This window comes from Lucilia sericata, unplaced genomic scaffold, assembly GCF_015586225.1.
Source record: "Lucilia sericata isolate MDLA Ls3-8-SP2 unplaced genomic scaffold, ASM1558622v1 Contig000674F_arrow, whole genome shotgun sequence".
Classification (NCBI taxonomy): domain Eukaryota; kingdom Metazoa; phylum Arthropoda; class Insecta; order Diptera; family Calliphoridae; genus Lucilia; species Lucilia sericata.
Genome location: NW_023994679.1, coordinates 212,337 through 236,176, shown reverse-complemented (window position 1 = coordinate 236,176; position 23,840 = coordinate 212,337). Strand labels below are relative to the sequence as shown.

Below are 23,840 nucleotides of genomic sequence, written 5' to 3'. Positions count from 1 at the left end.
TCGATATTGGCAATCTGTAAGTGTGTTGTTGATTTTACACAAAAATATATATGCGATACGTTTTGATTTTTTTTTTTTTTTGGTTTAATATAGTTGGAAAAAAAGAAAAAGGAAGAAAAGAAAGTTTTTGTATAAAAAAAACTATAAAGTTATTAAAAAAAGAAGAAAACTAAAAGTTAAGAGCATGCCAGAGGCGGGAGTGGAGGAGGTTACCAAATATATGATTCTTATTATAACAAGCTGGCTGATGTGGTGAGTGAGAACCCATAACCTTATTTTTTATAGGGAAGTGTTGTAGTTTTAGTTTTTTTTACCATATTATGTAATTGTTATCAAATAAAATTTTGGTGTTTTATTTTGTAAACAAAATTGTTGCTTTTTAACGGAGCTTGTGGCGGTCGCTGTTTTTTTTTTGTTCATGATTTATTACCAACCTGATTTCCACCTTGATTGTGACAGGGATACAAGCCCACCTTCTTTTCAAATCTTTTTTACGTGCCGGTGAATCCAAACATGTGCGACCGCCAGCACCTAAATTTCTTATCTGTGTTTTTGTTTTGTTATTTTTTTTTGTTGGCATAAAAATATATATAAAATAAATTAGTTTTAGTTAAATTAGTTCGTTTAGTTTTAGTTTATGTAGAGATAAATATTAAGCAGGGGTCTTTTTAAACCAATTTGTTTCAGTGTAGTTTTTGTCTGTTACAACATGTTTTGGAATTAGCGTGATAGTAGTGGGGTAGGAAGGTCAGTTGAGTGGTTAGCTTTAGCTGGTTAAAGCAATTTATGTTTTTTTTTTGCATTCCATTTGATATAAGAACTAGAATACTTACCTCACCATAGGCTACAGATTCTCCGGGTATAAACAGTTCAGGATAGACATTGTCTAAATACCATTTGAAACTTTTGCAACCCAAACGTTCACTAAAGGTAAAAGAAAATAAACATAAAAAAAAATGAGAAAGAAAAAATATTTTCAAAACTAATTAAGAAATTAAACCTCTAAAATTATACAACAGTTTTTCAGTTATGGTTTAGTACTAGTTAAGTTCCAGTTCTGTTTTAGTTCTGTTCTAGTTCTGTTCTAGTTCTGTTCTAGTTCTGTTCTAGTTCTGTTCTAGTTCTGTTCTAGTTCTGTTCTAGTTCTGTTCTAGTTCTGTTCTAGTTCTGTTCTAGTTCTGTTCTAGTTCTGTTCTAGTTCTGTTCTAGTTCTTCTAGTTCTGTTCTAGTTCTAGTTCTAGTTCTGTTCTAGTTCTGTTCTAGTTCTGTTCTAGTTCTATTCTAGTTCTAGTTCTAGTTCTGTTCTAGTTCTGTTCTAGTTCTGTTCTAGTTCTGTTCTAGTTCTGTTCTAGTTCTGTTTCTAGTTCTGTTCTAGTTCTGTTCTAGTTCTGTTCTAGTTCTGTTCTAGTTCTGTTCTAGTTCTGTTCTAGTTCTGTTCTAGTTCTGTTCTAGTTCTGTTCTAGTTCTAGTTCTGTTCTAGTTCTGTTCTAGTTCTGTTCAAGTTCTGTTCTAGTTCTGTTCTAGTTCTGTTCTAGTTCTGTTCTAGTTCTGTTCTAGTTCTGTTCTAGTTCTGTTCTAGTTCGGTTCTAGTTCTGTTCTAGTCTGTTCTAGTTCTGTTCTAGTTCTGTTCTAGTTCTGTTCTAGTTCTGTTCTAGTTCTGTTCTAGTTCTGTTCTAGTTCTGTTCTAGTTCTGTTCTAGTTCTGTTCTAGTTCTGTTCTAGTTCTGTTCTAGTTCTGTTCAAGTTTTTCTAGTTCTGTTCTAGTTCTGTTCTAGTTCTGTTCTAGTTCTGTTCTAGTTCTGTTTTAGTTCTGTTCTAGTTCTGTTCTAGTTCTGTTCAAGTTCTGTTCTAGTTCTGTTCTAGTTCTGTTCTAGTTCTGTTCTAGTTCTGTTCTAGTTCTGTTCTAGTTCTGTTCTAGTTCTGTTCTAGTTCTGTTCTAGTTCTGTTCTAGTTCTGTTCTAGTTCTGTTCTAGTTCTGTTCTAGTTCTGTTCTAGTTCGTTCTAGTTCTGTTCTAGTTCTGTTCTAGTTCTGTTCTAGTTCTGTTCTAGTTCTGTTCTAGTTCTGTTCTAGTTCTGTTCTAGTTCTGTTCTAGTTCTGTTCTAGTTCTGTTCTAGTTCTGTTCTAGTTCTGTTCTAGTTCTGTTCTAGTTCTGTTTTAGTTCTGTTCTAGTTCTGTTCTAGTTCTGTTCAGTTCTGTTTAGTTCTGTTCTAGTTCTGTTCTAGTTCTGTTCTAGTTCTGTTCTAGTTCTGTTCTAGTTCTGTTCTAGTTCTGTTCTAGTTCTGTTCTAGTTCTGTTCTATTTCTGTTCAGTTCTGTTCTAGTTCTGTTCTAGTTCTGTTCTTAGTTCTGTTCTAGTTCTGTTCTAGTTCTGTTCTAGTTCTGTTCTAGTTCTGTTCTAGTTCTGTTCTAGTTCTGTTCTAGTTCTGTTCTAGTTCGTTCTAGTTCTGTCTAGTTCTGTTCTAGTTCTGTTTCTAGTTTCTGTTCTAGTTCTGTTCTAGTCTGTTCTAGTTCTGTTCTAGTTCTGTTCTAGTTCTGTTCTAGTTCTGTTTCTAGTTCTGTTCTAGTTCTGTTCTAGTTCTGTTCTAGCTCTGTTCTAGTTCTGTTCTAGTTCTGTTCTAGTTCTGTTCTAGTTCTGTTCTAGTTCTGTTCTAGTTCTGTTCTAGTTCTGTTTAGTTTGTTCTAGTTCTGTTCTAGTTCTGTTCTAGTTCTGGTTCTAGTTCTGTTCTAGTTCTGTTCTAGTTCTAGTTTCTAGTTTGTTCTAGTTCTGTTCTAGTTCTGTTCTAGTTCTGTTCTAGTTCTGTTCTGTTCTGTTCTAGTTCTGTTCTTGTTCTGTTTCTAGTTCTGTTCTAGTTCTGTTCTAGTTCTGTTCTAGTTCTGTTCTAGTTCTGTTCTAGTTCTGTTTAGTTCTGTTCTAGTTCTAGTTCTGTTCTAGTTCTGTTCTAGTTCTGTTCTAGTTCTGTTCCAGTTCTGTTCTAGTTCTGTGCTAGTTCTGTTCCAGTTCTCTTCTAATTCTGTTGTAGTTATGTCCTAGTTCTGTTTTGTTCTGTTCTTGTTCAGTTCGAATTCATTTCTAATTTAAATTATTCAACATAATTGGTAGGTCGTTTATTTTCGGAATTTATGTAATAACTTTTCCCAAAACTTACCGCAATTTTTTACGTGCACTAACATCACCAAAATCACCTTTATCGTTACCAATGCGTTGATAATAATATTTAGAATAGTCATCTAACCAAACCTCAGCCAAGCGTACAGAATTCTTTTTAAGTACATTAACGCCTGTGCGCCACTGCAAAAAAAAAAGAGCAAAAGTAGAGATGAGTATAAAATGACATTTGTATCAAAAAAAAAAAAAAAACTGAAAAATTTTATATTAAAAATTTATACAGCAAAAGGACGAAAGTGCAGTGAGAAGATTTTAAAAAATGTTTGCACTTCAAATACTTCAAAATGTATGTACATTTATATTTAAGTATATTAAATGTGTGAGTATGTGTGTTTGTGACTAGAAATGGTAAAAATTAACCAGTTTCTCTCATATACAGTCACATACTTAAATATTTTACATTTTTACGGTTTATAAAACTCGAGAGTAGAGGAAAAAATTTTGTATGTGGCTTAAATTGAGTCACTAATTATGAAGGGGAAAAAAACCCAGAATGTTTCTTTTATGTCTCTTTTACTATATGAAAGCAATAACGGTAATTTTTAATAAAGGAATGAATAGGGAGAGTGAGTTGTACTGCACGTAGACTCGTTTAAAAGAAATACTTATATAAAAACATAAAAGGAAACATATTTAATGAAAAAATAACAAAACTTTTCATATAGTTTTACTAAAGGCTCAAAGATATACATATGTATGAAGTATGTATGAGTCCTCTCCGTATAGCATACAACCAAAACGTTGATGTGGTTAACAACAATAAACCCAACTTGTTTCCTTAGTTTTCCCTCTCTCGCTTCCCTTATTTATGTATATCGCTGCTCTTACAGGAAGTAAAAATACTAACAAATACAGATACACGTTTCAATGTCTTATATATACACACAGTAGGACAAACGCGGAACTTATGAACAGATCGGAGATATGAAGCTTTTGCTTTAGTCAGTTCTAGTTCTGTTCTAATTCTGTTCTAGTTTCTGTTCTAGTTCTTGTCTAGTTCTGTTCTAGTTCTGTTCTAGTTCTGTTCTAGTTCTGTTCCAGTTCTGTTCTAGTTCTGTTCTAGTTCAGTTCTAGTTCTGTTCCAGTTCTGTTCTAGTTCTGTTCTAGTTCTGTTCTAGTTCTGTTCTAGTTCTGTTCTAGTTCTGTTCTAGTTCTGTCTAGTTCTGTTCTAGTTCTGTTCTAGTTCTGTTCTAGTTCTGTTCTAGTTCTGTTCTAGTTCTGTTCTAGTTCTGTTCTAGTTCGTTCTAGTTCTGTTCTAGTTCTGTTCTAGTTCTGTGCTAGTTCTGTTCTAGTTCTTCTGTTCTAGTTCTGTTCTAGTTCTGTTCTAGTTCTGTTCTAGTTCTGTTCTAGTTCTGTTCTAGTTCTGTTTCTAGTTCTGTTCTAGTTCTGTTCTGTTCTGTTCTAGTTCTGTTACAGTTCTATTCTGTTCTAGTCTGTCTAGTTCTGTCTAGTTCTGTTCTAGTTCTGTTCTAGTTCTGTTCTAGTTCTGTTCTAGTTCTGTTCTAGTTCTGTTCTAGTTCTGTTCTAGTTCTGTTCTAGTTCTGTTCTAGTTCTGTTCTAGTTCTGTTCTAGTTCTGTTCTAGTTCTGTTCTAGTTCTGTTCTAGTTCTGTTCTAGTTCTGTTCTAGTTCTGTTCTAGTTCTGTTCTAGTTCTGTTCTAGTTCTGTTCTAGTTCTGTTCTAGTTCTGTTCTAGTTCTGTTCTAGTTCTGTTCTAGTTCTGTTCTAGTTCTGTTCTAGTTCTGTTCTAGTTCTGTTCTAGTTCTGTTCTAGTTCTGTTCTAGTTCTGTTCTAGTTCTGTTTCTAGTTCTGTTCTAGTTCTGTTCTAGTTCTGTTCTAGTTCTGTTCTAGTTCTGTTCTAGTCCTGTTCTAGTTCTCTAGTTCTGTTCTAGTTCTGTTCTAGTTCTGTTCTAGTTCTGTTCTAGTTCTGTTCTAGTCCTGTTCTATTTCTGTTCTAGTTCTGTTCAAGTTCTGTTCAAGTTCTGTTCTAGTTCTGTTCTAGTTCTGTTCTAGTTCTGTTCTAGTTTGTTCTAGTTCTGTTCCAGTTCTGTTCTAGTTCTGTTCTAGTTCTGTTCTAGTTCTGTTCTAGTTCTGTTCTAGTTCTGTTCTAGTTCTGTTCTAGTTCTGTTCCAGTTCTGTTCTAGTTCTGTTCTAGTTCTGTTCTAGTTCTGTTCTAGTTCTGTTCTAGTTCTGTTCTAGTTCTGTTCTAGTTCTGTTCTAGTTCTGTTCTAGTTCTGTCTGTTCTAGTTCTGTTCTAGTTCTGTTCTAGTTCTGTTCTAGTTCTGTTCTAGTTCTGTTCTAGTTCTGTTCTAGTTCTGTTCTAGTTCTGTTCTAGTTCTGTTCTAGTTCTGTTCTAGTTCTGTTCTAGTTCTGTTCTAGTTCTGTTCTAGTTCTGTTCTAGTTCTGTTCTAGTTCTGTTCTAGTTCTGTTCTAGTTCTGTTCTAGTTCTGTTCTAGTTCTGTTCTAGTTCTGTTCTAGTTCTGTCTAGTTCTGTTCTAGTTCTGTTCTAGTTCTGTTCTAGTTCTGTTCTAGTTCGTTCTAGTTCTGTTCTAGTTCTGTTCTAGTTCTGTTCTAGTTCTGTTCTAGTTCTGTTCTAGTTCTGTTCTAGTTCTGTTCTAGTTCTGTTCTAGTTCTGTTCTAGTTCTGTTCTAGTTCTGTTCTAGTTCTGTTCTAGTTCTGTTCTAGTTCTGTTCTAGTTCTGTTCTAGTTTGTTCTAGTTCTGTTCTAGTTCTGTTCTAGTTCTGTTCTAGTTCTGTTCTAGTTCTGTTCTAGTTCTGTTCTAGTTCTGTTCTAGTTCTGTTCTAGTTCTGTTCTAGTTCTGTTCTAGTTCTGTTCTAGTTCTGTTCTAGTTCTGTTCTAGTTCTGTTCTAGTTCTGTTCTAGTTCTGTTCTAGTTCTGTTCTAGTTCTGTTCTAGTTCTGTTCTAGTTCTGTTCTAGTTCTGTTCTAGTTCTGTTCTGTTCTGTTCTAGTTCTGTTCTAGTTTCTGTTCTGTTCTAGTTCTGTTCTAGTTCTGTTCTAGTTCTGTTCTAGTTCTGTTCTGTTCTAGTTCTGTTCTAGTTCTGTTCTAGTTCTGTTCTAGTTCTGTTCTAGTTCTGTTCTAGTTCTGTTCTAGTTCTGTTCTAGTTCTGTTCTAGTTCTGTTCTAGTTCTGTTCTAGTTCTGTTCTAGTTCTGTTCTAGTTCTGTTCTAGTTCTGTTCTAGTTCTGTTCTAGTTCTGTTCGAGTTCTGTTCTAGTTCTGTTCTGTTCTAGTTCTGTTCTAGTTCTGTTCTAGTTCTGTTCTAGTTCTGTTCTAGTTCTGTTCTAGTTCTGTTCGAGTTCTGTTTCGAGTTCTGTTCTAGTTCTGTTCTAGTTTTATGTTCTAGTTCTGTTCTAGTTCTGTTCTAGTTCTGTTCTAGTTCTGTTCTAGTTCTGTTCTAGTTCTGTTCTAGTTCTGTTCTAGTTCTTCTAGTTCTGTTCTAGTTCTGTTCTAGTTCTAGTTCTGTTCTGTTCTAGTTCTGTTCTAGTTCTGTTCTAGTTCTGTTCTGTTCTAGTTCTAGTTCTGTTCTAGTTGTAGTTCTAGTTCTGTTCTAGTTCTGTTCTAGTTCTGTTCTAGTTCTGTTCTAGTTCTGTTCTAGTTCTGTTCTAGTTCTGTTCTAGTTCTGTTCTAGTTCTGTTCTAGTTCTGTTCTAGTTCTGTTCTAGTTCTGTTCTAGTTCTGTTCAAGTTCTAGTTCTGTTCTAGTTCTGTTCTAGTTCTGTTCTAGTTCTGTTCTAGTTCTGTTCTAGTTCTGTTCTAGTTCTGTTCTAGTTCTGTTCTAGTTCTAGTTCTGTTCTATTTGTTCTAGTTCTGTTCTAGTTCTGTTCTAGTTCTGTTCTAGTTCTGTTCTAGTTCTGTTCTTTCTGTTCTAGTTCTGTTCTAGTTCTGTTCTAGTTCTGTTCTAGTTCTGTTCTAGTTTTGTTCTAGTTCTGTTCTAGTTCTGTTCTAGTTCTGTTCTAGTTCTGTTCTAGTTCTGTTCTAGTTCTGTTCTAGTTCTGTTCTAGTTCTTTTCTAGTTTCTGTTCTAGTTCTGTTCTAGTTCTGTTTTTATCCCACTATATCCCACGCACCATATTTATGCCCCATTGTATGTATGCAGGTTTCCTGTCCTCTCATACATACATATTTATATTTCATACACATACAGTGTACATTAATTGTTAAAACATGACCAGTGGTCAGGACATTTTCACGAATAATGTTTGCTTTTGCAATTGTTTTACATTCTTTGTTTTTAGAATTTTCCGGTTTTATATTTAAAAACACAGAAAAACAACAGCAACAAATAACTTGTTTTTACTCTCTATTAAAGTGGACACAAGTGACATTTGTGTGTACATGAGTTTGAACATGTGTTAGTAACAGTGAGAGTTATTTTTTCAGCTCCCTAGAGTATACTAGGCGAAAACACAGTTCCACACACAAAAACGTGCCTATTTTACTGTAGTAATACGTATAAAATTACATATGATTCCGGCAGTTTTTGTGTAACTTCAAGGCAATAGTTCTACTGTATATTTTAGGGTTCATTGTTACTTTACTTGTCCTAAGTATATAGCAGGTTGTCAGTCAGTCCGTCTAAAAGTATTCTAGAGATATGTTGCTTTGATCAACTGTTGAACTAGGTTTTAGAGATTAACATAGAAGTGATCTTTTCTAAATCAATTTTTTTGATCGTCCCCTTTAAATGTTAGTTTTGAACACTAGTATGTTAGGCCCCTTTTCGAACCGCTGGGTAGTGTTAAGGGGTATATGTGTGTAGGAATGCGTGTATAATTTTATGCTTTTGATTGTTTTCATGTTGATTTTTAATTTATCCAGTGTATTACACAAAGTATAACGTTGAATTTAAATAAAATGACAATGACACTTTTTTACCAAATACATATGTAGAAAACTGAATGTAAAGTTACTATTACATGAAAAAATATAATTTTAATGTTAAGCCCATAGTACGGTATGTGTCAAAATATTCTATAATATTATTTATATCTGGAAAAATGTTCTAAGGAATTGTTTACATCATGTATAATATTCTACAGAATTGTTTACATTATATAAAATTATTTAATGACTAGTCTACATCATTTACAACTTTCTGTACGATTGTTTACATTGTGTAAATAATTGTTTACATCATGTAAGTAATTATTTACTTCATGTTAAATCATTTATGGTAAAGTTTATATGATGTAAACTGTTTTGAAGACATCATGTAAATTTTCAGTAGTTTGTTTACATCAAGTAAATAGTATTTTACATTATGTAAATAATTGTTTACATAATGTAAATTGTTTTAAATTATTGTTTACATGATGTAAAATATTATAAGGAGTTGTTTACATCATGTAAATTGTTATAAGGAATTGTTTACATCATGTAAAATGCTTAATGTAATTGTTTAGATTTTTTTAAATATTTGAAAATTATCTCAAGTATAGTCTACATCATGTAAATTGTTCAAAATGATCTTTTGTATCATGTAAACTTGTCCATGGTATAGTTTACCTGATGTAAAATGTTCTAAAGACTTGTTTACATGATGTTAAAGTTTCTAAGGGTTGGTTTTCATCATGTAAATATTTGTTTACTTCATGTAAATTGTTTTAAATTATTGTTTACCTCATGTTAAATGTTCATTTAAAGAAGTTACTTGGTTTACTTGAAGTAATATTTTCTATATAGAAAAAAAACTTTACGCAATGTAAAATTCTGTCATAAACATTACTATATGGTGGTTTGCCTTAACTAAATTTTACCATGGAATTACTTTTGAAAATTTTAATTGTTTCACTTGCAAACATTCTCGTTCATGAATAAGTTGTTCTTTCTTTTTGGTATGACCAATTTTAGTTGTGGTCTCCTGTTTCGTGTTTTCGTTTAAAAAACATACTCTGACTCACAGTAAACCTTTAGTTGTCTCATATTGTACAATCTGTGTTGTGGCCACACTTTCCTAAACTCTCTCACACACACACATAAACCGATGTAAGGATATGGCGGCCTAGGAGGTTTACATTCATACGTTGTGACGCGGTAACTGGTTTTGAAGTATAATATTTGACTTTGTATATATTGTTTTTGTTATGAGTAGACTATGTGTTGTGGCGCTGTACACCCACTGGAAGAATGTATAAATTTATGCTCTGTTCTTGATTAATAAAAATAAAGTTGAAATTTCAAAGTGACCGACCATATACCTCGCCTATGGTCGTCACAGTTATTTTTAATTGTGTTGAATAGCGGTGATTTTATATCCTGTGTATCTAGGGGATTACGGTTTTACTTTACCGACTAGTTTTTCTGGATTCTTGTTATTAAAATTGTTACTGAAAACATTACTAAATACATTTAATCATTAAAAAAAATAACATTTTACATGAAATGAAGGCTTCTTTCATCAATTTTACATGATGTAAATAATTATTTAGAATATTTTACACGATGTAATGAATACATAAGAAATTTTTACACAATGTAAACAATTATTTGCAATATGTTACATGAAGTAAACAGTTCTTTAGAAACTTATTGTGTACAATTAAATATTTTGTAATTTTTACATGATGTAAAGAATTTTTTAAGAATTTCTACACGATGTTAACAATTGATATACTTTCTATGCATGTTGCATAAATATTTTCAACAATTTTACACGATGTAAACAATATTATCCGATTTTTTACACAATGTAACAATGCTGTAGGAAATTGTACTTCATGGATCAATTTAGAAGACAATTTTACACGATGTAAACTATACTGAGAAGTCTTACATGGTGCAAATCAATATTAACTAACTAAACTAAACTACTAAGTAAGTAACTACTAACTAACTAACTAACTAACTAACTAACTAACTAACTAACTAACTAACTTAACAACTAACTAACTAACTACTAACTAACTAACTAACTAACTAACTAACATAACTAGCTAACTAACTACTAACTAACTAACTAACTAACACTAACTAACTAACGAACTAACTAACTAACTAACTACTACTAACTAACTAACTAACTACTACTAACTAACTAACCTAATTAACTAACTAACTAACTACTACTACTACTAACTAACTACTAACTAACTAACTAACTAACTACTAACTAACTACTACTACTAATAACTAACTAACTAACTAACTAACTAACTAACTAACTAAACTAACTACTAACTAACTAACTAACTAACTAACTAACTAACTAACTAACTAACTAACTAACTAACTAACTAACTAACTAACTAACTAACTAACTAACTAACTAACTAACTAACTACTACTAACTAACTAACTAACTAACTAACTAACTAACTACTAACTAACTAACTAACTAACTAACTAACTAACTAACTAACTAACTAACTAACTAACTAACTAACTAACTAACTACTAACTAACTAACTAACTACTAACTAACTAACTAACTAACTAACTAACTAACTAACTAACTAACTAACTACTACTAACTAACTAACTAACTAACTAACTAACTAACTAACTAACTAACTAACTAACTAACTAACTAACTAACTAACTAACTAACTAACTAACTAACTAACTAACTAACTAACTAACTAACTAACTAACTAACTAACTAACTAACTAACTAACTAACTAACTACTAACTAACTAACTAACTACTAACTAACTAACTAACTAACTAACTAACTAACTAACTAACTACTAACTAACTAACTAACTAACTAACTAACTACTACTAACTAACTAACTAACTAACTAACTAACTAACTAACTAACTAACTAACTAACTAACTACTACTAACTAACTACTAACTAACTAACTAACTAACTAACTAACTAACTAACTAACTAACTAACTACTACTAAACTAACTAACTAACTAACTAACTAACTAACTAACTAACTAACTAACTAACTAACTAACTACTAACTAACTAACTAACTAACTAACTAACTAACTAACTACTAACTAACTAACTAACTAACTAACTAACTACTAACTAACTAACTAACTAACTAACTAACTAACTAACTACTAACTAACTAACTAACTAACTAACTACTAACTAACTAACTAACTAACTAACTAACTAACTACTACTAACTAACTAACTAACTACCTAACTAACTAACTACTAACTACTAACTAACTAACTACTACTAACTAACTAACTAACTAACTAACTAACGACTAACTAACTAACTAACTAACTAACTAACTAACTAACTACTAACTAACTAACTAACTAACTAACTAACTAACTAACTACTAACTAACTAACTACTAACTAACTAACTACTACTAACTAACTAACTAACTAACTACTAACTAACAAACTACTAACTAACTAACTACTAACTAACTAACTAACTAACTAACTAACTAACTAACTACTGACTGACTGACTGACTAACTAACTGACTAACCAACAAATTTTACATGATGTAAACAATTCTTTTAAAATGTTATATAATATAAACAATTATTTCGCAAATTTTTACATTATGTAAATAATTCATTAACTGTTTTTACAACGATTTAAATATATTTTGACAATTTTACACAATGTTAAAAAATTGTACATGATTTTCTTAGATTTATTTCGAAATTTTTACATTGTGTAAACACTTATTGAACGTTTTACAAAATGTAAACAACACATTTAAACAATTATTTTTTAAATTTTACTTCATGTTAACAATTATTTGGATATTTTTATATTATATAAACAATTCATACAAACATTCGTAATCTCTAGACACTTACAAAGTGTAAACAATCCTACAGAAAACTTTACATGATGTAAAACAATGCTTTACAAATTTTTTTTTCACATAGTGTAAACAATTATTTTAAAGTTTATGCACCATGTAAACAATTTTACTGAATTTTTTAAATAATGTAAACTATTATTTTGATTTTTTTTTACATGATGTAAACAATTATTAAGATTTTTTTATTTAATGTAAACAATTTGTTAGAATATTTAACATAATGTAAACATTACTTTGGAAAATTTTACATAAAGTAAAAAATAGTATTGATTTTTTATATCGCGTAAACAATTTAATAGAAAAGCTTTTATAATGTAAACTATTATTTCGAAAATTTTACATGATGTAAAAAATTCATTGGAAAACTTTACATAGAGTAATTTTTTATTTTGCATCTTGCAAATTTCCTTTAATACATTCTACATTATGTAAATTTCCTTTGGAAAGTTTAACTTAAAATGTCGGTAGCACCGCACTTCTTAATCCACTCCTTTTTTTACAAATCTTTACATTTCATCTTAACTAAACTTATCTTAAACTTACCTTATACGGTGATCTCTTTCTAAAGATATGACCCACATGGGAACATGGCACAATTTCCAAAGTACCACCGCACATCCAAGTCTTAAATGACAGCTCTAGATTCTCACCACCCCAAATATCGAAACCGGAATCATAAGTACCCAATAATTCGAAGAATTCACGATCTATGGAAAATAAGCCACCGGCCATGGTGGGTGAGTAGACAGGTTCGGCAGAATTCTAAAAAGAGAGAAGAAAAAAGAAAATATTTAAATTAATTAAAATGGTTTTGAAAATAACACATATTCCTGGAAAAAATCAAAGAGTTTTTTTGCAACATTTAGAATAAAATCTGCTTAAATACTTAATGGATTTAGCTGGAATTAAATTGCAGGGAAAATATGTTCAGGTATTTTTCATTTTATGTGAAAATTCTATTCTAGTTGTTTAGAAAAACTCGCAAACAAAAAGTGAGTGTAGAAAATGCCAATATTAGGTAAGATAAAAAATGTTTTCTATACAATCTTCAATGTAAACTATTAGCTTCATATGCAGAACAACTATTGCTTGAAAATGTATTGTCCACTTGCTACAGAACTTTAAAAGTACTTTAAGATAACAATTTGTGAAAATCTACACTACATTCAAAAAGTTTGCCTTACAAACCATTCTTTTAAATCTCTGTATTTCAATCTACATTTTTTTTGTTCAACTTATTTTTTCCCACATTTATCCCCATTAGAATCTGAGGTTCTTTTTCTCTTGAGTTTAGAATCCTTTAGAAAACAATAAACAATACACGGAAAACCAACACACAGACAACGAACATACTAAGTATACATATAACAAAAGCTTTTGTAACGATTTTAGAGCTACAGGAGTATTTAATTTACACATGTTACAGTATCGTTCACGTAGCAATTTCATATTCATATTTTGTTGTTTTTATTTGGAATATACATATATTTTTTTTAACATTCCAACAATTTTGTTGCTGGCAAATTGAAAGATAAAACGTTAAAAGGATTTCAGACTATAGCTGGTGTAATGTTTGTAAAAGCTCAAGGGTTATTTTATTTAATGAAATATTTAAGAATAAATTGTTTAATTATTAACACGAGTAATATGCAGGAAGCCATAAACTAAGTAAACGATATATTAATAAAAAAAATATTATGTTTAAATAAAAGAAAAACTAGTTCTGAACTAGAACTGAACTAGAACTGAACTATAACAGATCTATAACAGAACTAGAACAGAAATAGAACAGAATTAGAACAGAACTAGAACAGAACTAGAACAAAACTAGAACAGAACTAGAACAGAACTAAACAGAACTAGAACAGAACTAGAAACTAGAACAGAACTAGAACAGAACTAGAACAGAACTAGAACAGAACTAGAACAGAACTAGAACAGAACTAGAACAGAACTAGAACAGAACTAGAACAGAACTAGAACAGAACTAGAACAGAACTAGAACAGAACTAGAACAGAACTAGAACAAAACTAGAACAGAACTAGAACAGAACTAGAACAGAACTAGAACAGAACTAGAACAGAACTAGAACAGAACTAGAACAGAACTAGAACAGAACTAGAACAGAACTAGAACAGAACTAGAACAGAACTTGAACAGAACTAGAACAGAACTAGAACAGAACTAGAACAGAACTAGAACTAGAACAGAACTAGAACAGAACTAGAACAGAACTAGAACAGAACTAGAACAGAACTAGAACAGAACTAGAACAGAACTAGAACAGAACTAGAACAGAACTAGAACAGAACTAGAACAGAACTAGAACAGAACTAGGAACAGAAACTAGACAACAGAAACTAGAACAGAACTAGAAACAGAACTAGAACAGAACTAGACAGAACTAGAACAGCACCTAGAAACTAGAAATGACTATAAACAGAACTAGACAGAACTAGAACAGAACAGAACTAGAACAGAACTAGAACAGAACTAGAACAGAAACTAGAACAGAATTAGACACAGAATATAGACAGAACTAGAACAGAACTAGAACAGAACTAGAACAGAACTAGAACAGAACTAGAAACAGACCTAGAAACAGAACTAGAACAGAACTAGAACAGAACTTGAACAGAAACTAGAACAGAATTAGAAACAGACCTAGAACAGAACAGACTAGAACAGACTAGAACGAACTGAACTAGAACTGAACTAGAACAGAACTTGACGGAACTAGAATAGAACTAGAACAGACTAGAAACAGAACTAGAACAGAATAGAACAGAACTAGATACAGACTAGACAGAAATAGAAACAGAACTAGAACAGAACTAGAACAGAACTAGAACAGAACTGGAACAGAACTAGAACAGAACTAGAATTGAACTACAACAGAACTACAACAGAACTAGAACTGAACTAGAACTAAACAAGAACTGAAGTAGAACTGAACTAGAGCTGAACTAGAACTGAACTAGAACTGAACCTAGAACTGAACTAGAACTGAACTAGAACTGAACTAGAACTGAACTAGAACTGAACTAGAACTGAACTAGAACTGAACTAGAACTGACTAGAACTGAACTAGAACTGAACTAGAACTGAACTAGAACTGAACTAGAACTGAACTAGAACTGAACTAGAACTGAACTAGAACTAGAACTGAACTAGAACTGAACTAGAACTGAACTAGAACTGAACTAGAACTGAACTAGAACTGAACTAGAACTGAACTAAACTAGAACTGAACTAGAACTGAACTAGAACTGAACTAGAACTGAACTAGAACTGAACTAGAACTGAACTAGAACTGAACTAGAACTGAACTAGAACTGAACTAGAACTGAACTAGAACTGACTAACTGAACTAGAACTGAACTAGAACTGAACTTGAACTGAACTAGAACTGAACTAGAACTGAACTAGAACTAAACTAGACATGAACTAAAGCTTTGTATAGTCCGAACTATGGTCTAGTCTATAGTCTGCAATGTATTCAAGTCCGTCTATTGTTTGGAATATGTCTTATATATGGTCTATAGTCTAGTGTACAGAATGTCTTTGCTAAATTTTAAATAGATTTCTATTCTTTGCTAGCAAGGACTCAGTTAATCAATTTTATTTATAGGTTTATGATATAAACCTAATGTTTCTTTAAGATTTATTAAAAAAAAACACGTCTTCAATAAATTAACTGCTTTTCTGCAAAAATCCTTGAATTGCTTTAAATAAATTATTACTAACATTATATTTTTTGTTAATCTTTAGTCTAAAACAACAGCCGTGTAAAATATTTCATATTTTTTGACACTTTAAATGATGTTTATTAAAATATAAATCATGACCTTACTCAAAGTGTGTTTAAATAATTTAGTGTTTTTTTATTATTTTTTTCGTTTTTGTTTTGTAAAAGCGTGAAAGGAAAGAAAGAAAGACCTAAAGAATTCTAATATAATGCCAGGATTTTCTTTTATTTTTCAGACTCAAGTATAAATAGCGTTATTATATAAAAATTCAAGTATTTCTATGCTTTTCATTCGTTCTTTTACGCTTTATGTTTTGGTATAGTACCTAAAAGTATGCTAAGAGTTTTTTTTTTTATTCCAAACAATTGACAACGAGTTGGTGAAAACAAGGGTAAACAAAATGCAGTTATACGAATAGAAGATGGGAAGAAAAGCGAAAGTTATGAAAAGTGTTGAAGAGTGAGTAAGAGACTAGAGAGAGTCAAGGTTTTTTGCTAGAGGATTTTTATCAAGCAAAGGTAGAAGGGAAGAAGACAAGGGTCAGGGTGTTAGTTTGGACTAAATAAATAATAAAAATTATGTTTGTTAATTAATAAACTTAAGACTGTAATGATAAGTAATTCATAGTATTTTCTGTAAATTATATTTCGCTACAAAGTATACTACATTATTTAATCTTATTTCAGCCTAAAAGTATACTACATAAATCTTCATAATTTATTGGCAAATTCCTTATACATTATCGAAAATGAAATTAGCACATCTTCATTTTACTTATAAGGATGTAAAAACAAAAAAAAATCCATTCAATTTTGTGAAACCCCCCGCAAATAGTTCGATTTTATAACCCCAAATAAAGAAACCAATCAACCTTATCAAAAGAAAATTAATATAAATATCATCTCGAACGAAAAAAATTACCAAAAATGGGAGAAAAACTTAAGAAGGAAAAGAAAAGGAATGAAATAAATCCACTTTATTTTATATTTTACCTACAAAAAACACACACAAATAAATGGATTACAAACACATCTAAAAAAGCATATAAGTATATTGACACATACACATACCAGTTCATTCAAAAACAAACAAATATATCCAAGTTATTTTTATTTGAGAGGGGATTTAAATTCGAAACTACACTATAAAAAAAAAACATATAAAAAACCGGGTGCGGAGAAATGATAAATGCCTAAAAGAGTCGGGGTAGAAAAAACATACAAAAAAACCCAACACATTCACAATTTGTCATTCAAAAGTCCCCAAGGACATAAAAACAAGTCATATGTGAAAAAATTTATAAAAAATGATGATAATATTACCAGAAAATGGATAAAAAAAAACTACACTACCGAAAAGGTATGTTAAAATACGTTGCTTTAAATAACTTTAAATTAACAAACAAATATATGGATAAAGCAACTGAATAATATAAAAAATATATATATTTTTCTTATTTGATTCTACTCTTTAATTATGCTTCATATTTACAATAAGTGCTTACACTTAAAAGTATGCTTTAATTTTTTCAACAATAATTATGTTGCATGTAATTGAGAGTCAATATTTTGGGTAAATATATTCTTTAAATGTCAAAATTATCTTAAAAATTTAAATGAACAGAATACAGATACATCTTTAAGACTTTAGTCAAGGTTTTTTGCTAGAGGATTTTTATCAGGCAAAGGTAGAAGGGAAGAAGACAAGGGTCAGGGTGTTAGTTTGGACTACGAAAAAGGTCACAGAATAGATTATAGAAAAGAATATAGACTATATATCGTTTTTAGTCTTGCCTATAGACTAGAATATAGAATATACTTTAGACTAAACTATATACTATATAACTACACAATAAAGACTAAACTATAGAATAGACTATAGACTAGGCTACACACTAGACTATGGAATAGACTACAGACTAAGATATACACTAGACTATACTATAGACTAGACTTTAGACCAAACTATAGACTAGGCTACAGACTCGACTATAAACTAGAACAAATACTAAAATTTAGACTAGAATATAGAGTAGAGTAGTTTATCGAATAGGCTACAACTAGAATATAGAGCAGATTATAGACTAGACTAAAGACAACACGGAGACTAAATACAATATTATAGACTAGAATATAGACCAGACTATGGGCTAGACTATAGACTAAAGTGACTAAATTATATACCAAACTACAGACTAGACTATATACTAGTCTGTAGACTAGACTATACCATAGACAATATACTAAAACATAGACTAGACTATAGTTTAGTCTAATCTATAGTGTAGTCTATAGTCAAGTCTATAGTTTAATCTATATTCTAGTCTATATTCTAATCTATAGTCTAGTCTATAGAGCAGACTATAGATCAGACTATGGTATGGACTGACTATACACTAGAATACTGACTAAATAGTAGACTACACATTAGACTACGGGCTAGACTATAAACAAAAGTCAATACTATAAACCAGACTATACACTAAACTGTAGATCAAATTATAGTGAAGTCTATGGCATGGTCTATAGTCTTGCCTATGGTCTAGTCTATAGTCAAGTCTACAGTCAAGTCTATAGTCAAGTATATAGTCATGTCTATAGTCAAGTCTATAATCTAGTCTATAGTCTAGTATATAGTCTAGTTTATGGTCTAGTTTATAGTCTAGTCTATAGTCTAGTCTATAGTCCAGTTTATAGTCTAGTGTATAGTCTAGTCTATGGTCTAGTCTATTCTATAGTCTAGTCTAGTCTATTCTATAGTCTAGTCTAGTCTAGTCTAGTGTAGTCTAGTCTAGTCTAGTCTAGTCTAGTCTAGTCTAGTCTAGTCTAGTCTAGTCTAGTCTAGTCTAGTCTAGTCTAGTCTAGTCTAGTCTAGTCTATAGTCTAGTCTATAGTCTAGTCTATAGTCTAGTCTATAGTCTAGTCTATAGTCTAGTCTATAGTCTAGTCTATAGTCTAGTCTATAGTCTAGTCTATAGTCTAGTCTATAGTCTAGTCTATAGTCTAGTCTATAGTCTAGTCTATAGTCTAGTCTATAGTCTAGTCTATAGTCTAGTCTATAGTCTAGTCTATAGTCTAGTCTATAGTCTATAGTCTAGTCTATAGTCTAGTCTATAGTCTAGTCTATAGTCTAGTCTATAGTCTAGTCTATAGTCTAGTCTATAGTCTAGTCTATAGTCTAGTCTATAGTCTAGTCTATAGTCTAGTCTATAGTCTAGTCTATAGTCTAGTCTATAGTCTAGTCTATAGTCTAGTCTATAGTCTAGTCTATAGTCTAGTCTATAGTCTAGTCTATAGTCTAGTCTATAGTCTAGTCTATAGTCTAGTCTATAGTCTAGTCTATAGTCTAGTCTATAGTCTAGTCTATAGTCTAGTCTATAGTCTAGTCTATAGTCTAGTCTATAGTCTAGTCTATAGTCTAGTCTATAGTCTAGTCTATAGTCCTAGTCTATAGTCTAGTCTATAGTCTAGTCTATAGTCCTAGTCTATAGTCCTAGTCTATAGTCTAGTCTATAGTCTAGTCTATAGTCTAGTCTATAGTCTAGTCTATAGTCTAGTCTATAGTCTAGTCTATAGTCTAGTCTATAGTCTAGTCTATAGTCTAGTCTATAGTCTAGTCTATAGTCTAGTCTATAGTCTAGTCTATAGTCTAGTCTATAGTCTAGTCTATAGTCTAGTCTATAGTCTAGTCTATAGTCTAGTCTATAGTCTAGTCTATAGTCTAGCCTATAGTCTAGTCTATAGTCTAGTCTATAGTCTAGTCTATAGTCTAGTCTATAGTCTAGTCTATAGTCTAGTCTATAGTCTAGTCTATAGTCTAGTCTATAGTCTAGCTATAGTCTAGTCTATAGTCTAGTCTATAGTCTAGTCTATAGTCTAGTCTATAGTCTAGTCTATAGTCTAGTCTATAGTCTAGTCTATAGTCTAGTCTATAGTCTAGTCTATAGTCTAGTCTATAGTCTAGTCTATAGTCTAGTCTATAGTCTAGTCTATAGTCTAGTCTATAGTCTAGTCTATAGTCTAGTCTATAGTCTAGTCTATAGTCTAGTCTATAGTCTAGTCTATAGTCTAGTCTATAGTCTAGTCTATAGTCTAGTCTATAGTCTAGTCTATAGTCTAGTCTATAGTCTAGTCTATAGTCTAGGTCTATCTAGTCTATTACGTCTATTAGTCCAGTCTATAGTATAAGTCTATAGTCCAGTCTATAGTCCATCTATGTCTAGTCTATAGTCTAGTCTATAGTCCAGTCTATCGTCTAGTCTATAGTCCAGTCTATAGTCTAGTCTATAGTCTAGTCTATAGTCTAGTCTATAGTCTAGTCTATAGTCTAGTCTATAGTCTAGTCTATAGTCTAGTCTATAGTCTAGTCTATAGTCTAGTCTATAGTCTAGTCTATAGTCTAGTCTATAGTCTAGTCTATAGTCTAGTCTATAGTCTAGTCTATAGTCTAGTCTATAGTCTAGTCTATAGTCTAGTCTATAGTCTAGTCTATCTGTCTATTGTGATCTAATGTAGTGTAGTGTAATCTAGTCTATAGTCTGGCCTATGTCTAGTCTATAGTCTAGTCTCTATTCTAGTCTATAGTTTAGTCTATTGTGTCGTCTACTGTAGTGTACTGTAGTAGTCTAGTTTAGTGTGGTGTATTGTAGAGTAGTCTCCTCTTTACATTTTTCTTAACATAAAACTTTATTTATCTACAGTTCTGGAACTTAAATATTCAAATCTTAATTACTAAAAACCATGATTGCTAATAAAAACTGTTGCATACTTAACAGATTTAATGATGATATAAAATATTAAATACTTTAGGGAGCCCACACTACTACAAAAACATACCGAAGTGTAGTATACTTTGGGGCTTTAAATATTGTTTAAAGTGAGTAAAAACTAACGAAAACATATAAGAAGTTGATTTAATAAGCAAATTATAATATATATATTTAAAAAACTATATAAATAGACATAAGTAAATGGTTTATGATTATAAATTGTATATGTACAGTAGTATATAATTTTTTTTTAATCTTGGAAGATTATGTGAGGATTTTGTTAAACATATTTTTGTGAAGCAAAATTGCATATTGTTTTTAATATTTTAAGCTTTACGATAATTTTTTATAAAAATTTTGTATATATATATATATTTATTTGCTTTCTAAAGTAGATTATTGTTTTTATTAATAATAATAATTTGTATTAATGTTTTAATTTTATAGAAAGACATAATGTAATTTTTATGTTTTTTGTAGAAAAATTAATATTATTTTTTCCATCAAAAGGCAATTAAATTGTTCAATCAGGTGTGGAAAAAAAATGTTTAATAAATATTAAATTCAATAAAATTAATATTTGCAATTGTTAGATTTACAATTAACCCTTAATGGACTAAGGGATTAATTGGTTTATTTAGAAATTAGTTTCTTCATTTGGCATTTTAAAACATACTAAAATTATTAGGTGATGAGAGCTTGCAATAGTTGAATATTTTGGTCATTGGGGCTTAATAAATTTGTTTGATTTTCAGGGTTTAATTTTGCAGATATCGTATATCATGGCTTTATGTAGACAGGTATTGTTGTTTAATTATCTGCTGGATTTTTTAAAAAATCACAATATTTTCAAAAACCAATCTATTTAAATACATAATTATTAAAAAAAGTTAATTCTCTATACAAAAGTATTTATTTAATGATATTATTTACTAACCACTTAATTAATAATAAAATATAAAAATATTTGAAATATTTTCATTCACCTTAAACATAATAAATTTAAATATAATTAGTTAATAAAAAGAAAACAAAACAAGACCCTTAAAATTCTTAACATAAACTCTAGAACACTTAAAAGTATGCTTTAAATATCAAATATACATTCATCCTAAAAGTATGCTTTACTTCAAAAAGCACTTATAAATATGCAATGAAGTAGTAGCATAGAAACAACTAAGTTTTAGTTTCTTTTCTTTTGCTGCTTACGTCAAGCATCTTAATATTTTGTAGCGTTCTCTTTTAGATTTTAAATAAATAGACGAACATAAAATAAAACTAAATGGGAAAAAATCCTTTTTAGGAAGAAAAATTGTTTTTGAAGACGTTAAGAGGAAAAAGAAAATATTCGAAAACGAAATGAAGCTGAAAGACTGAAAAATGTTTAAGAATGGCAACGAAAATATTTATGAAACAAACACGTGCTTCTTGCAGTAAGAATGAGTGAACACGGTAACAGAGATTAAAAGAAACAAACTATATTATAAAGCCAATAACTTTAAAGATCAAACCAGGCCACTAAGATCTAATCACTTGACTAGTATCCAATCTACTTCTTTCTCTCTAATGTTTTAATTCCAGGTGTATTCTTTATTCCTTGTTCCACTGTCTTTCTTCTTAAGTCATTTCTAGCAAATATTATTTTTTTTATTAAGTGAATGTCAACTTTAAATAGAAAGCAAAAAAACGTGACCGTTAAATAAACTAAAAAAATATAACGCAGATATATAACATCTATTTTTTATGATACTGATTTGCAACCAAAAGGGGAAAAGAATTTTTAAGTCAAAGTTTGCTGAGGAAATTATATTTTAATATTAAATAGAAAATATATAAATGAAAGCAGTAGGAAATACAAAGATAAAATCTCTCCAAAATGCAACTGGTCAGGACTACAGTATAACCAATAGCTCAGATATTAGAATGATCTATAGTCTAAACTATAGACTGCTCTATAATCCAAAATAAGACTGATCTAAAGTTCTTTAAACCAGACTATAATCTTATCTATCAACCAAACTACAGAACGATATATAGTATATACTAATGTATAGCTGATTCAGTATACATATTATAGATTGATCCAGACCAGATGCTAGAATAAAGAACGATTTATTGTCCTGACTATAGGCGGATCAGTTGTCTGAATCATACATACAGTGATCTATAGTGCCAGACTATATACTGATCTATAGCAAAGACTATATACTGATATATTGTCCAGACTATAGAGTGATCTATAGTCAATAATATAGACTAATATAATGTTCAAACTATAGACTGCAATATAGTCTGGACTATAGATTGATCTCTAGCGCAGACTATAGACTGATCTCTAGTTCAGACTATAGACTGATCTATAGTCCGGAGTATAGACTGATCTATAGTCCAGAGTATAGACGGATCGACAATCCAGACTATTGACTGATCTATAGTCCAGACAATAGACGGATCTATAGTCCAGATTATAGACTGATATATAGTTCAGACTATAAACGATACTAGAGACTGATCTATAGTCCAGACTATAGACTGATCTATAGTCCAGACTATAGAATGATCTCTAATCCAAACTATAGACTGATTTATAGTCCAGACTATAGACTGATCTTTAGTCCATACTATAATCCAGACTATAGACTGATCTATAGTCCAGACTATAGATTGATCTATAATCCTGACTATAGACTGATCTATAGTCCAGACTATAGACTAATCTATAGTCCAGACTATAGACTGATCTATAGTCCAGACTATAGACTGATCCATAGTCTAGACTATAGACTGATCCATAGTCTAGACTATAGACTGATCTATAGTCCAGACAATAGATGGATCTATAATCCAGATTATAGACTGATCTATAGTCCAGACTATAGAATGATCTCTAATCCAAACTATAGACTGATTTATAGTCCAGACTATAGACTGATCTTTAGTCCATACTATAATCCAGACTATAGACTGATCTATAGTCCAGACTATAAACTGATCTATAGTCCAGATTATAGACTGATCTATAGTCCAGACTATAGACTGATCTATAGTCCAGACTATAGACTGATCTATAGTCCAGACTATAGACTGATCTATAGTCCAGACTATAGACTGATCTATAGTCCAGACTACAGACTGATCTATAGTCCAGACTATAGACTGATCTATAGTCCAGACTATAGACTGATCTATAGTCCAGACTATAGACTTATCTATAGTCCAGACTATAGACTGATCTATAGTCCAGACTATAGACTGATCTATAGTCCAGACTATAGACTGATCTATAGTCCAGACTATAGACTGATCTATAGTCCAGACTATAGACTGATCTATAGTCCAGACTATAGACTGATCTTTAGTCTAGACTATACACTGATCTATAGT

At 30.7% G+C, this 23,840-nt stretch overlaps 1 protein-coding gene across 1 annotated transcript in view; it reads right to left on the bottom strand.

Moving 5' to 3' along the window:
- Positions 1-23,840, bottom strand: part of LOC119607198 (putative polypeptide N-acetylgalactosaminyltransferase 9) — a 204,433-nt gene that overhangs the window by 18,026 nt on the left and 162,567 nt on the right. The window contains 5 exon segments of the mRNA XM_037961007.1: positions 435-484; positions 487-544; positions 834-924; positions 3,146-3,288; positions 12,482-12,700. Of these exon segments, the coding sequence (XP_037816935.1) occupies positions 435-484; positions 487-544; positions 834-924; positions 3,146-3,288; positions 12,482-12,700 (561 nt within the window).